The 16,693-nt window shown below is 43.0% G+C and overlaps 1 protein-coding gene across 1 annotated transcript in view; it reads right to left on the reverse strand.

The window, feature by feature from the left end:
- Positions 1 to 371: 371 nt before the first annotated feature.
- The window catches only part of LOC124596446, a 37,385-nt gene continuing 21,063 nt past the window's right edge, over positions 372 to 16,693 (reverse strand). Inside the window, exons 2-3 of the mRNA XM_047135581.1 lie at positions 9,589 to 9,646; positions 372 to 1,300 (exon numbers count right to left, since the gene is read on the reverse strand). Of these exons, the coding sequence (XP_046991537.1) occupies positions 1,103 to 1,300; positions 9,589 to 9,646 (256 nt within the window). The 3' untranslated portion in view covers positions 372 to 1,102. The remainder of the gene's footprint in view (positions 1,301 to 9,588; positions 9,647 to 16,693) is intronic.

Genomic DNA, 16,693 nt, shown 5'->3' on the forward strand with positions numbered 1-16,693 from the left:
CACGGTGAACCGGAACAGTTATCAGGTAACTAAGGGCTTCTGCAGAAGTGAAACAGTCAAGACTGAAATCAACATAAATGTCAAATGCAAATGTGTGTGGACCATAAAACAACGCCACGGAGAATACAGTGAGTGCGTCAGCAGGTTAACTTGTTCCTATATTATCACTAGGTTATCTAATAAAATGGATTTTAGGTGTTGGATGCAGATTTCAGATTTGTTGCATTCTCCTTGAATGCATTGATCTGAAATTTACATGACAACTGGCATATGAATAACAGTATCCTTTGTGAATATGTTCTAGCTTTATTTCGCAATCACTTTCTTGGACATTTGCTCAGTATAATTTCATGAGGATGTGATTATTACATCAATAATGATATTAAGAAGACGTATCCCTTAGTGTGTCTATACGCTAATAACGTTTGCCTTTTAGATGTAATAATAACGTGCAAAAGAAATGTTAATTGCGTCACCACTACTACTTCAGAATGTAAAGCATTTTCTGTATTTGAGGCGAAATTGAGATCTTGAGGCATGAAGTATCTCCAAATTCGGTGATTGGAGCATATGCAAAATGACAATGTAGAATCTTCACCTACACTCACTTGGATATTTTTCTGTGGACGTCCTTGTTGATGAGTTCAAGCAGAACTTTTACAGCTGAAATTTGGGGCAACAAGCGCATTTCTTCGAAGATCGATCTTTATAGCAATTGATATTAACGAATAGACAAATTTGTATCTCCAATGACGGCCCAGTTCGTAATAAAAACGGGCATATGATTCTCAAATGGAAAGTGTGTTAGACTGCTTTGTAGTGATAAGCTGCGTGAAAGTCAACTTATCACTTAGAGTTTTCGGTGACCTACTAAAGTAGATTTTTTGCGATGTCAGTCATAGCTGTATTTGCATATGGGGCACAGGACAAATATGTTTAACAGTTGTGAACCTCTCTAACAATTAGTCGTGCATTGCTAAAATTTGATGACCTCTAAAGCGTTTTGGTAGAGGGAGCTTACGAGTACATGGAAATAATGTAGCACATAATTTCAGAAGTCACTGCGTGTAATCAGCACTTGATGAAAGTTCCAGGCATGGCACTAACGCTTCTTCTTGCGCCAAAGGTCGAGGCCGAGCGTGGGATATGCCATTCCGGGGAGCATCCCAGGATACGCGCCCATGCCGATTTCTGGCAGCAAGAGCGGGTTGTAGCCCATACCGTAGGGCGGTGGCATGGGCACTGGCATGGCCATGGGCATAGGCATGAGCATGTCCATCATAAGCTGAGAACACGCCTCCTGGAACATAGAGAGTGAACAGTACCGTAGTGTATAGAAATCACAGGCAACATCAATATTCATTCAAACTCACGTGAGCAGGGAAATCGTCTTCCTACATTGTACATTTTTACATGCGAGTGTTATTTATGAACAGCAGTACTGTAAGGCACAGTCAAATGAAAACGAGACAGCTGGGAAAAAAGTAAGTAGGCCGCCATACCTGTTAATACATTTATCCCAATGTGAGTCAAGTCGTCAATGCCTTCATGGAAAAATGTTTGCGATTGCCTACGGAGCTATGATTGTACCCAGGCGTGCACTTCTTCGTCTGAAGCAAATCAACAGTCCCCAATGTCTTTCTTCGGACCTTTAAAAATTTGTAAAACTCTTGGGTAGAGATCGGGACTATATGGAGGATGTGTAACAGCTTCCAAGCGAAACGTCTGCAGCGTAGTCGAAACAACTTTGACAACATTCCTGCAACGCCGTCCGTTAACATTCTAGGGCGTTTGGACTTGATGTTGCGCTTCGATTTTTGCAAAGTGTCCACGTGGAAGTTATTCTCCATAATCTACGAAAAATACTTTCGAGATAAAGAAAACTGGTTGCATGTTGAATGAGCGCAGCACTGTTCATAATTTACAATATAATACTCTCGTACGGAAGAATAGGAACATAATGAAACATGTAGTCTATTTCTGGTCAGTAAAAGAGATAGCGTTTAGAGGTCGTAACGAATATCACGAGTCCCTGAATAAACACTTTTATATAAAAAGGAAACATTCCTGATGCCCTGCATCTACTGTTTATTTAGTCATAAACGGGTTTTTGTCTTCGTAGGCCATCTTCGGGTAACAAAGCCGAAAACCGCTCCGTGATCAAATAACTAATAGTCATGTATTCGATCTCCTTCTCGTCCTCGTTGACCCCGTTTATGGGGCCTACCCGCAAAATAAGCCACGACAGTGTTTGACACGTCGAGGAGCAGTTCTGTCCAATTTGCGACATCCGCATACTGCTGTGCAAGCGCAGAAAACCATCTTCAGTAGCGTGTGCAGTGCCGCATCTTTCGTCACGTCATGGGAATCGAGTCTTATAAATTTTGCTTCCACCCTCACTGTCATGCATCAGTCATCATCCCCTGTCAAGACAGCAGCTGAGTGTCACCTTGCTGCGTCCGATGGTGGTGGTAGCCTTTCAAGTTCGAAAGATTTTCTCCAGGCAGACTTTACAAAAAGTTCCTACCTGAGCTCGTTCAAAGTCTCGCAGCTGGAATTCCCATAGAGTACTAACATCAGCTGCTGTTCTGCCTGTGTTATTACGTCTTCAAAGACGTTCCAGTACTTTGTGAGCCCAGTCATCAGGTCGCCTTTGATGTACCCCAGCACCAGCATCTCTTAATTCAAGTTTCATCACTTTAATTTCGACGAGAATGAGGAAGAGATCGAAGATAGGTTCCAGAACGAGGTAGTAGGTGAAGGTGCCGCAATGGATCCTGAAGATCTTATGCTGGATTAGAGACCTGCAGCAGTCTCCCAGACGACCTCGATGCAATTGAAATTTGATAAAATGTGAATCACTGATAGTTAAATTGTGTTTTGTTAATATTATCATGCCCTTTTATTTGTTCTTCCGTACACACTTTTATATTACTCATACGTAAATATACCGGGTGATCAAAAAGTCAGTATAAATTTGAAAACTGAATAAATCACGGAATAATGTAGATAGAGAGGTACAATTTGACACACATGCTTGGAATGACATGGGGTTTTATTAGAACCAAAAAAATACAAACGTTCAAAAAATGTCCGACAGATGGCGCTTCATCTGATCAGAATAGCAATAATTAGCATAACAAAGTAAGACAAAGAAAAGATGATGTTCTTTACAGGAAATGCTCAGTATGTCCACCATCATTCCTCAACAATAGCTGTAGTCGAGGAATAATGTTGTGATCAGCACTGTAAAGCATGTCCGGAGTTAAGGTGAGGCATTGGCGTCGGATGTTGTCTTTCAGCATCCCTAGAGATGACGGTCGATCACGATACACTTGCGACTTCAGGTAACCCCAAAGCCAATAATCGCACGGACTGAGGTCTGGGGACCTGGGAGGCCAAGCATGACGAAAGTGGAAATGGTTCAAATGGCTCTGAGCACTATGGGACTTAACATCTATGGTCATCAGTCCCCTAGAACTTAGAACTACTTAAACCTAACTAACCTAAGGACAGCACACAACACCCAGCCATCACGAGGCAGAGAAAATCCCTGACCCCGCCGGGAATCGAACCCGGGAACCCGGACGTGGGAAGCGAGGACGCTACCGCACGACCACGAGATGCGGGCACGAAAGTGGAAGCTGAGCGCGCGATTATCACCAAACGACGCGCGCTTGAGATCTTTCACACGTCTAGCAATACTTTTTTTTGTTTTAATAAAACCCCATGCCATTCCAAGCTTGTGTGTCAATTTTTACCTCTCTATCTACATTATTCCGTGGTTTATTAAGTTTTCAAATTTGAGTCGTGCTTGGGTAGCTCAGTTGATGGAGCACTTGCCCGCGAAAGGCAAAGGTCCCGAGTTCGAGTCTCGGTCCGGCACACAGTTTTAGTCTGCCAGGAAGATTCATATGAACGCACACTCTGCTGCAGAGTGAATATCTCACTCTAGAAACATCCTCCAGGCTGTGGCTAAGCCATGTCTCCGCAATATCCTTTCTTCCAGGAGTGCTAGTTCTGCAAGGTTCGCAGAAGAGCTTCTGTTAAGTTTGGAAGGTAGGAGACAAGGTATGGCAGAACTGAAGCTGTGAGGACGGTTCGTGAGTCGTTATTGGGTAGCTCAGTTGGTAGAGCATTTGCCCACGAAAGGCAAAGGTCCCGAGTTCGAGTCTCGGTCCGGTACACAGTTTTAATCTGCCAGATGTTTCATATCAGCGCACACTCCGCTGCAGAGTGAAAATCTCATTCTGGCAAGTGAAAATTTGTTGCCAGAGGCAGAAATTCTTGTATAGCTTTTACAACCCTAGCACAATGGGAACAGAGTGTTCCAGCTGACTACAAAGAATGCGATTCTTTGTCAGCAATAAATTTTTGCTTTGAACGTGTAGGTGGTGTACTGTTGAATCTGACGAAATATTGAAACTAAAATTAAGTCCTATAGCCGAAAGCTAGTAAAATATAGATTTTGTGAATTACATGACACGATTTAAATCTTCCAAGCGTTAGCAAACGTTATGAGATCGTATAGCTAAGTATAAGCCATTAGCTTTCTAAATATCCTATGCCTATATAAGAAATAACTGAAGGACATTATGAAGCAATTACAGAAAATAGGTACCCGGCAACAGTTAGTGACATAAATTTTGCTGGTGTGTCGTTCTTCAAGTATGCAGTAACTAATGAAGCAGTCAAATAATGTAGAAAAAATGTAAATTCGTAATGAATTTCTGAAGTGACACTTACCGAATACAAAAAAGTATAGGAAGCTCAAGGTATAATGACCATCGACGTTGTGATCACTAGAGAGGAAGCAAAAGCTCTGGTATGACAAGGTAGGCCACGATATCGGCGAATTAAGGAAATTATAGGAAATATTAAGTCTGTATAGCTGATAGGGATTTGAACATAACTTCTCTCGCCTGTGAGTCCATTGCTTTAGTCAACGCGCCACCTCTTTTGAGGCAAGTAGAAACGCAAGGCGGTTTCTGGATACAGAATAAACTTTGGGTTGCCTATATACATAAGGACCTGAGGTCAGCTGCCTCTTCCTACGCAGCCCTCCCCATCTGCCGTACCTCTCTTCTCCCCCTCGAATCTCTCCTCAGACCTGCGGCCCCCTCTCCTAAGCCATGTTTCTTTCTTAGAAATAGACGAATCAGAAAGCTCTGCTAAGTCAGCTATCTCACATATTGATAACCTAATCACAATACAGTATCTTTTCATCGTAAGAAAATGAAACAAGGAGTAAAAGAGCATCCTACATCAAGAATGGGCAAGGGGCATCATGTCATATTCGTCCTGTGGTAATGTCTCCTTGTGATTGTATGCCATGTGTGTACTTCGCTTGTCTGCTTGCAGCCAAGACCTTACACATGCCTTCTCTGGAAGCTGTCTGTGATAGGTGAGAGGTGTGACAAAATGGCTCTGAGCACTATTGGACTTAACACCTGAGGTCATCAGTCCCCTAGAACTTGGAACTACTTAAACTTAACTAACCTTGGGACACCACACACATCCATGCTCGAGGCAGGATTCGAACCTGCAACCGGATCAGTTGCACGGTTCCGGACTGAGGCGCCTAGAACCCCTCGGCCACAACGGCCGGCTGTGACAAACTGGTGACAGTGCTTCAACAGCAGAATCCACACAGCTTTGTTAGCATTTGTTCACACACACACACACACACACACACACACACACACACCCACAGTGCCTCTTTTTTGGAAATAGGTCAATGGCGTGCTCCTAAGTTAACCCCACACGTTTTTATCTCCATTTCACATTCCTATATTTTACTGACCATTACAATGAAACACCCAATCAGTATGTACCCCAGAGTCAGCCATCTTATTCTTTGTACTCCAGTTGGCATCCAAATATGGAGCCATTGCACCTCACTTGGCCCAAGGCACAGTGGACCCTCAATTTAAATATAAAAGTTGTATATGCACATGTAAATTGTCTGTATTACTGTTCTACGACATTGTCCACTGTTCGGCAGTATGAGTTAGTATTGTGAGTAGAAGATTACAAACATTTGTACTGCCAAATAAAGTTAATACCATAGCATGGAGTCATAACAACCCTCACTTCAAGACAAAGAGTCAAGCATAGCATATCGTGCTGCTTGAGCTCCTTGTTATCACACTCTTATTTCCTGAATCACAATTTGTTATCGTACTTTTATTTCCTGAATGAGAATTCCTTTTTCTGCTGCTCTCCAGTGCCCAAATCGACTGTTCATTTTATAATTTGATCCAAGCTGTAAATAGTTTCAGTGCGTGACAGCATTAATTAGCACTATTAGCATAATATGACAATCATTTCGGTATAAAGATTCAACTATAGTCATTCCCAAGTATACCGTAACCCGAATGTTAGATCTACAGTGTACCAAAAAGTAAGTCACTTGTGTTTTACACAGATGTTTTATAATTTATTAAAGTTAGATTAGAGCAACTTTTAGATTAGATGTATATTGCGTGTAATATGCGATGTAGCGTGATTTGTTTCGTACGAAACAATGGTAGTTCGAATAGTTAGTAAAGTGTGTGTTAGGAGATAGGATTGTGTTGTAGTTAGTGTATGTGATTTAGTTCGCAGGTGTAAGGTAGATAATAGGTTAAATATAATCGGTTGTAGCGCAGCACTGACCAAATAGAGCATGATTTAAGAGCCGCTATGGAATGGGATGGTTAAGATTTTCTGCATTTACATTATGCTGAGGCAACAACAGGAAGCGAGACGATTCACCTGTCCTGTTGACGTCAGTTAAACTGCTTCAGGTCTGCCTGGATATAGTGAACATGATAGCAGGGAATCAGCCTACGATATCTGTAGAGTTTTGGTATTACAGCTAAACATATTTGGTACCAGGTAATTTTTTCAAAGGTATATTATGGGTACAATAGGATGTCTGAGAAAGGTCTATGATATAGGAATTAGTTTTTTGGCATGAGAGGGGAAGATGTATTAAGGGCACTGGAGAGCAGCAGAAAAAGGAATTGTCATTCAGGAAATAAGAGTATGATAACAAATTGTGATTCAGGAAATAAGAGTGTGATAACAAGGAGCTCAAGCAGCACGATATGCTATGCTTGACTCTTGAAATGAGAGGTAGCTGAGTTTAGTGAGGTTCATTATGAAGTATCATGTGCATTTATTGACGTATTGTAAAGATGAAGTATGTGCTAGAAAGATGCAATAGTTCATGTTCATTGAATAATAAGAGTTCTTGCCGTTCAATATAACAGAATGCGACAATAATAAACCTACCAATGATTCATTCCTTTTGTAGATAGTTTACATTATTCGTTAGGTCACAGAGATAAGGCAACAGTTAGGTATTAATATAATTAACGAAAAGAGAGGTGTAGAGGTCTCGGAGTGCCTGTTTTTTTATGGAAGCGCCAGATAGAATGTAATATTTTTTGTGTAAGTGCAGGTATGACATATCGTTACATGTGAGAATCTTGTTCGAATGATTGGAGGTATTTGATGTAATGTAATAAGTAATTTGAGAATGTGGGAGACACGAGTTTCAGGAAGCAGACAGTAAGTGGGTTACAATGCGTTCCTGATTCCCAGTCCCTTTTGACAGTATCAAATGGTGTAGCTGCTAACAGGACTATAAGACAACGTTGAGGTGAGGATAGTGCAAATGAGAAGACAGAAACTGTGAGATTGAGGGAAAGTATAAATAATGCAAAGAACCAAATGACACTGAGGTTGAAGTCGAGGCTGCCGAAGTATAAATACGTGTAACTGCAACATATCCTATCATTCAGACGGTTTTTAATAGAAAGACAGAGCCCAGATTTTTCTTAGGGGAGGGAGTCAGTTGTACTAGAATAGACACCGCCAGAGCCATAGACAGAGGAATGAGACCCAAGATACTGACTGCTTAAAGCTCCTGCCAGTTCAACAACTCAACAGTGTCTGCGTCATCAGGCTTCTTTATATCAATGGCATAGCATAGAAGAAAGTTTCTGCAGTTTGACTCACTGTCACATGACAACAGACGGACCCTGTTCCAGACATTTCCACAGTGACACAGAAATGTCACAAAGACACTGAGCAGCTGCTTTTAAACATCATACCATCTTAGTAGATTATGATCGGCACTGCACCTTCCGCGTCTCGGCCGTCGCCAGAAGTTCTAATGATGCCCATCTTGGGACCTCACATAACTGTCAGAGCCAGCAAAGCCAATGCCCCTCTCCCAACAAGGGAGCAATGCCTGACTGCTCATGTCTTCGGCTGCTAGCATACTGCCAGCCGACTGCCACTGCTCTCCAACCTTCAGTCCAAATTAGAGTCTTAGCAACACTAGTTGGAAGACATCGCTGGCTTGCCCCTGCCGCAGCGAGGCCGCGTCCAGTGCTCAGCTGTCGCTGCCGAATCACGTCCCACCATGCCAACCACACCAGCTCAGCGTGTCCCCATTCTCGCCACACATGCACACCACACGCTGCACTGCCCCACCTGCCTCTGCAAGAGAAAATGCCAAACCATGCGAGAGATGAGGGCGCCCCCAAATGACTGTCCAAGTTGAATGAATTAATAAAAAAAAAAATTGTTCACTGCTTGTATATGTGCAGCTGCCCATAACGTCACTTCCAACTCACACGCCATCTACAAGCCCACAGTGCGCAAGGTGGAGGTCGAAGGTATACTGCCAACTCCCGACGGCTCCCACCAACCAGTAGCGGTCGTTCTCACCCCCAACCGCTACTATACCACCAGTGGAATATAATCTCAAGTAGGCCTATGATCGTAAAAATACATAAATCTATATCACGTAGCCAGCAACGTCAGTTACATTTTTGCAGTCTGGAACATAATGTATTATCCTCTTTCCCCCTAAAATGGTGCTTGGAGGGGTATAGCATTATTCAAAAACTTCTAAAAACATCAGGTGATGAGAGTTTCATCTTTGTACCACTAGTAACACAGCCTCTGGTAGATCCAAATGGAATGCTAATATCTTTACGTATTTTGCAAACATTACTGGAAATTTGGACGTTGAAGCTACATTGTCATATTCATTTAGTGAGCCCTTTGTGCTTTGTACCAAGTGAGGTAGAAAGATCGAACTACAGTTGCACTTGGGCATGAACTGAAGAACATAGAATAATATGGCTGACTCTGGGATACATGCAGATTGGCTGCTTCATGTTAATGGCAGGTGTTGAAAAATGTGCTTGGAAGAGTAAAATGTGTGTGTGTGTGTGTGTTTTCTTAGAAGCTCTCTGATTCGCCTATTTCCAAGACAGAAGCATGGCTCAGGAGATGCAGGGGGAGGGAGGAAGGTAGGTTGTAGGGTTATAGGGGACAGGGCAGCGGGTAGAGCGAGTGAGGGAGAGGTGGGGGATATGATGTCGTGTGCTTGCCTTTGTCCCTACATGTCGGCAATCCAAAGATCATTTTGCCTCTATAAACCTATTTACATTCCCAGTAAGGTAAGAATTAGCCAGCTGTAATTTTAAAATAGAAGTATATTTAGCAAATGCACAGTACTAGAGTTTCATTGATGTAATTCACTTGAAGTTATTAATAATTATAGTATCATCGTAAGGCACTTGCCTGTGGGAGAGAAGCCACAACCAGGAGGAACGCCGTAAACCACGTCAGCATTTTCGTTCTGTAAACATAAATAATCCGGTTATAAGACTTATTATTATTATCATCAACGATTGATGACCCAAGAGATACTCTACCAGAGTGTAGCAGGTGTTGAAGATTTCGTGCATAGTAAGACAATTATATTCTTCTTTAGCGTTCGGAACTCGAGACATCTACCTGTGGTGAAAAGCTGGAACACTGAACTCGCAACTGGTAAGAAACTGTTACTGTTCACTGAACGACGCGCGAGGCGATGCAAGTACATATCTACATAACTACACTGAAATCATACTTAAGTGCCGGGCAGACGGTTCATCAGTCTATCTTCAGACTATTTTTCTGCTGTCCCACTCACGAACAGCGCGTGGGAAAAACGAACAATTCAATGTTACTGTGCCACCTCTGATTTCCTTATATTGTTACGGTGATCATTTCTCCCTGTGGAGATGGGCAAAAGCAAATATTTTCGTATTCAAAGGAGAAAGTTGGTGACTCAGATTACATAGAAAGGACCCGCCACAACGATAAACGAGATTTTTAATGATTGCCACCCCAACTTGCACTCTCTCCCCTATGTCTCTGTAATGCAAAACGAGCTGCCCTTCATTGAACTTTTTCGATATCCTCCGCCAGTCCTATATGGCAAGGACCCAGTGCCGCACAACAATTGGTGTAGGCAGTGTCCCGCCAACAAAACACAGTCTTTCGATCGTCTTCCCCACAACGTTATCTGCGTGATCGTTTCAGTTTCAGTTGTTCGCAATCGTCATCCCTAGGAATGCAATTGAACTGACGGCTTTCTGTCTGTATGATCTATCGCCTAACCAAAATTTAACAGATTCCTTTTGGTACTCCTATGGATGACCGCGCACATTTTATTATTTATGGTCAATTGGCAATTTTCTGGTCATGGATATATCATGTCTAAATCATATTGCAATTGGTTTTTATCTTCTGATGAGTTTACTAGGTGGTAAATGACAGCATCATATGCAAACCGTCTAAGAGGGCTGATAACATTGAGTCCTAAATTGTTTATACAGGGTGTTACAAAAAGGTACGGCCAAACTTTCAGGAAACATTCCTCACACACAAAGAAAGAAAATGTGTTATGTGGACATGTGTCCGGATACGCTTACTTTCCATGTTAGAGCTCATTTTATTACTTCTCTTCAAATCGCATTAATCATGGAATGGAAACACGCAGCAACAGAACGTATCAGCGTGACTTCAAACACTTTGTTACAGGAAATGTTCCTCCGTTAGCGAGGATACATCCACCCTCCGTCGCATGGAATCCCTGATGCGCTGATGCAGCCCTGGAGGATGGTGTATTGTATCATAGCCGTCCACAATACGAGCACGAAGAGTCTTTACATTTGGTACCGGGGTTGCGTAGACAAGAGCTTTCAAATGCCCCCATAAATGAAAGTAAAGAGGGTTGAGGTCAGGAGAGCGTGGACGCCATGGAATTCGTCCGCCTCTACCAATCCATCGTTCACCGAATCTGTTGTTGAGAAGCGTACCAACACTTCGACTGAAATGTGCAGGAGCTCCATCGTGCATGAACCACATGTTGTGTCGTACTTATAAAGGCACATGTTCTAGCCCCACAGGTAGAGTATCCCGTATGAAATCATGATAACGTGCTTCATTGAGCGTAGGTGGAAGAACATGGGGCCCAATCAAGACATCACCAACAATGCCTGCCCAAACGTTCACAGAAAATCCTTGTTGATGACGTGATTGCACAATTGCGTGCGGATTCTCGCCAGCCCACACATGTTGATTGTGAAAATTTACAATTTGATCACGTTGGAATGAAGCCTCATCCATAAAGAGAACATTTGCACTGAAATGAGGATTGACACATTGTTGGATGAACCATTCGCAGAAGTGTACCCGTGGAAGCCAATCAGCTGCTGATAACATTGTTAACATTGCACTGACTGCAAAACCACGTTCCTGATGAACACTAACCTGTTGGTGTAGAGCAATGAGTCGCATGTCAACACAAGCACCGAAGTCAACATTACCTTCCTTCAATTGGGCCAACTGGCGGTGAATCGAGGAAGTACAGTACATACTGACGAAACTAAAATGAGCTCTAACATGGAAATTAAGCGTTTCCGGACACAAGTCCACATAACATCTTTTCTTTATTTGTGTGTGAGGAATGTTTCCTGAAAGTTTGGCCGTACGTTTTTGTAACACCCTGTATAGATAAACAACAGCAGAGTGCCTGTAACACCTGCTCAGCGAACGCCAGATATCATTTCTGTTTTACTCTATGAGTTTCCGTCAATTACATCTACTTCTGCATCATACTCCACAAGCTACCTAATGGTGTGTGGCGGGGGGTACTTACGGTACCACTGTATGATCCCTCCTCTTCTTTCGTGGATGAGTCACATTTCCCGAAGATTCTTTCGATGAATATGAGTCTGGTGTCTGCTTTTGCCACTGTCTGTTTTATATGGTCATTCCACTTAAGGTCGCTCTGGATAGTTACGCCTAGATGTTTTACGGCAGACGTTGTCTCCAGCTGTTTGTCATCAATAGTGTATCTGTACAGTAGTGGATTTCTTTTCATATCTACGCGCAATATGTTACATTTATTTACGTTCCGGGTCAACTGCCAGAGTCTGCACCATTCATCAATTCTCTGCAGGTCGTTCTGCAAATTCGTACTATCTTCTGGCGTTGCTACTTTGGTATGAACAACTGTATCATCTGCGAATAGCCTTAAAGAGTATCCGACGCTTTCTACTATATCATTTATATATACTGTAAGCAGCAACGGTCCTATCACACTTCCCTGTGGTACTCCGGATATTACTTTCACAACTGTTGATTTAGTTCCTTTAAGAGCGACATGCTGAGTCTTAACTGCAAGAAAGTCTTGAATCCAATCGCAGGTTGCTCCGATATTCCGTAAGCTCGTATTTTTTTCATTAAACGGCAATACGGGACGGTGTCAAATGCCTTACTGAAATCAAGGAACACGGCTTCAACCTGAGCGCCGTTGTCCTCTGCGCTGTGGATCTCATGGAGGAACAGAGCGAGCTGAGTTTCGCAAGATCTCTGTTTCCGGAATCCATGTTGATTTTTATAGATAAGATATTCATTTTCCAAGAACGTTATAATTCTAAGAACGTCATAATTACTGCGAACCGTGGCCTTTCAGACGAGAACCCACGGATCCTGTTGTACAAATAAGACCATATTCCACTTGCACGCAATCTGATTTGAAGAGGAACGGTATGAAATATTGAAACTCTAGAAATATGTAATCAATTTGAGATCCGTTGTTGATAGCACTCATTACTTCGTGAGTGTAAATAGATAGCGGTATTTCACATAACCGATATTTTCAAGCGAACAGAGTATTCGTTCCCGAATCCTATTGCGAATCGATGTCAGTGATATAGGGCTTTGGTGGATTATCATCTGCTTTTTCAGATGGTTCAAATGGCTCTGAGCACTATGGGAATTAACAACTGAGGTCATCAGTCCCCTAGACTTACAAGGGGAAGGCCTCAGACACGGCCAACTGATTCGGCTCAAATTTGACAGGTCGCTTGTGTACAACCCAAAACGAAGGAATCTAAGATATTTTGGGTCAACAACCCGGCGCTTTTGAGAAAATCACCCATAAAGGTAATGACGAGGAATCGACTCAAAATTGGCGGGATCTGTAGATAATTGTAAATAGAGCATTTTTCACCATCAGGTGTGGGACCCGAAAACTTATACTTTTCCTGAAATCGAGGTAAGAAACTTTTACAACTGTCCCTTCTGTACCCACATGGTAAACGATTTTCGCCGCCAGCACCGATAGCCCAACGGCCAAGGTAACTGCCTGCGAATCGGAGAACACGGGTTAGAATCTCGAAGAAACTGTATTCATTCACAAAACATGTTTCATTCAGCGTTTTAACGACGAAAAAGCGAGGTTCGCGGCAGCCTGATGACGGAAAAGCAACTCTTTCCGATTGACTTCTATAAGGCTCATGCTGGACACCTTCACTCTTCCAGGTTCACAACTACAATATGACGAAGAGGCAACCGGGACAACATAACTCTCCCCGTGTACATTCTGTCCCGTGCCCAGCTGTAAACAAGCGTCTCGCGGTTGGCTATTTGTGGTCCCTCGTAAGAAATTCGCAGCACTCTTACTCGGTGTTGTTTTCATGTGATAAGGCTTGAAAGTTTCATACTTTACTAACTCACGGCGTTTGGAAAATTAGTTTGCCTACCTTATTATTATCATTCCTTATTGATTTACTGGTCTTATTAACCCTCCTATCCCTATCAATTGAGATATGGAAAAATACAAACGAAAGGAATGACATCCGCTAGGTTTCTTCGAGATTCATACCCGGGTTTTTCGATTCCCAGCCACTTACCTCGTCCGTTGCGCTATCGGTGCTGTCGGCGAAAAGCGTTTACCATATGGGTACAGAAGAGGCAGTTGTAAAAGTTTCTTTCCTCGATTTCTGGAAAAGTTTGCGTTTGCGGACCCCATACCTGATGATGAAAAATGTTCTATTTACAATTATGAATAGATCCCTCCAATTTTGAGTCGACTGCTCGTCATAACCTTTAGGGGTGATTTTCTCAAAATTGTGGGGCTGTTGACCCAAAATATCTTAGATTCCTTCGTTTTAGGTTGTATACAAGGGACCTGCCAAATTTGAGCCGAATCGGTTAGCCGTGTCTGAGGCCTCCCCCTGGTTAGAACTGCTTAAACCTAACTAACCTAAGGACATCACACACATCCATGCCCGAGGCAGGATTCGAACCTGCGACCGTAGCGATCGCACGGTTCAAGACTGAAGTGCCTAGAACAGCTCGGCCACAACGTCCGGCAATCTGCTTTTTAAATAGATTTATTTCGGTTTTAATTTTGATAGATTTGGATATTATGGTTTTCAATCTCTCTACAAAGACCTTGTGGTCACTGATCCCTTTATCTGTTAATACGCTTCCTATTTACTCCGGATTATTTGTTTCTAAGGGCTCAAGTAAGTTTCCACAACCAATTACACTTCGAGTGGGCTCGTGAACCAATTGCTGAAATAATTTTCGGCGCAAGTATTTAGTGAAATTGCTAACGATGTTTTATGCCTACCGCCGACTTTAAACGTGTGCTCGTAATTTTGCTAAGATTGAAGCCACCATCCAGTATATTTGTAAGAGTGAGGTACCTGTTTAAAATGTCACTCGTTTTCTTTGAACCTAACAGCAAATGTATCATCTGAGTCAGAGGGGCCCATAAAAGAAAACAATTATTAATTTATTCCTGTTGTCAAGTATAGCTTCTACCTATACCAACTCACAGAAACTATGTACTTCAGTTTCACTACAAAAACACCATCACCAACTGTATTTAATATATCCTTTGTGTGCACCATCAGGTCCTTGGTAAAAATTTCTTCTGAACTGATCTCCAGCTTTAGTCAGGTTTCACTGCCTACAACGATTTGAGCTTCAGTTCTTTCTGTTAGCGCTTGGAGCTCTGGAGCTTTCCCAGCACAGGTACTACAGTTTAGAAATATAATATCGATGGTTCCTAGCTCTACCCTTGTCTTGCCTTTACCTACATCCTTTAAGACTCAAGCCCTTTTTGTACTTTCCTGGGACCTCCTAACCTAAAAAATCGCCCAGTCCACTCCACGCAGCCTCACTACCCGTGTAGATGCCTCCTGTGTGTAGTGGACCTCTGACCTATGAAGTGGAACCCGATACCCCACCGTCCTGCGACTCACCTACAGGAATCTGCGGCCTTTACGCGTTCGCAAAACAATCTGAACCTCTGATTGATACCCTCCATTCGGCTCTGCACCAAAGGTCCGTAATCGTTCCTATTGTTGATGCTACTGACTATGAGCTGTGGCTTCATCTCGCATGCAATCCTTACCAAATCACCTAGCCACCCAAAGCCAGAGAGAATCTCTTCTGATCCAAAGTGGCACACATAATCAGTACCAACATGAGCCACCAACTGCAGCTGGCTGCATCCAGTGCTCTTCATGGCATCTGGAACCACAGATACCACATTATGGATAGCTCCCCACCGGTTTCCCGCAGAGTACACACTATAAGGGAACCCTTTAAGCGCTCTCGATCGCCAATAATCTCGCAGATCTTACAGGCTCAGAGACTTCCTCCAAAACAGAACAGGCGACTGCGTCTGGATCAGGACGTTTATCAACCTCAGATAACGGCTGAACCCTGTTTGCCAGAAGAACAGGGGAGGTCTTTCGATCAGCCCCTGCCGCATCTTGAAACGACCTCCCACTCAACCACAGTTGGAGGGTCAATCTCAATGCAGGCAGTAACTGGGCCAATCGCAATATTGGACCGATCAGGAGCACGTGGAACGCGCTGGACGTCCCTTAGATCCCCACATCTCGGATCTCGGCTCCCTACAGTGATGGCTCTAGGCTGCGTGACCGTAGCCAGCGTTGCACGGAGCTGTGAGCGAAGGTTCGCAAACTCAGCTCACATCCGAAAGCTAAAAGTCACAGTCGCTATCCATTCTAAAGACGGCGAAACTCTACGCTACGCAGTTATTAAAACGAAGAATTTGTCATATGTCTGTGGCGTTGCAGCGATAAATGTAAACGGTGTCCTGTCGCGGAGATAAGTGTAATAAGTCTGCCCATGTCTCTTTACTTTTGATAACGTATATTTTGCTGCTATCGGACTGTTTGGTGACATTGCTGAGAGATCACGCTTCGTTACGAAAATAAGCTGGCCTTGTGCCTAATACGAATAAGTGTCGCCGACCGAAGTGGCCGAGCGGTTCTAGGCGCTACAGTCTGGAACCACGCGACCGCTACGGTCGCAGGTTCGAATCCTGCCTCGGGCATGGATGTGTGTTATGTTCTTAGGTTAGTTAGGTTTAAGTAATTCTAAGTTCTAGGGGACTGATGACCACAGCAGATAAGTCCCATAGTGCTCAGAGCCATTTGAACCATTTGAATAAGTGTCTCTTATACGTTTCAAATCTTAAAGTTACTTATTAAAAGAATGAAAAATGTCACTTCGAAATGATAAC

Source organism: Schistocerca americana, chromosome 2 (genome assembly GCF_021461395.2).
Source record: "Schistocerca americana isolate TAMUIC-IGC-003095 chromosome 2, iqSchAmer2.1, whole genome shotgun sequence".
Lineage (NCBI taxonomy): Eukaryota > Metazoa > Arthropoda > Insecta > Orthoptera > Acrididae > Schistocerca > Schistocerca americana.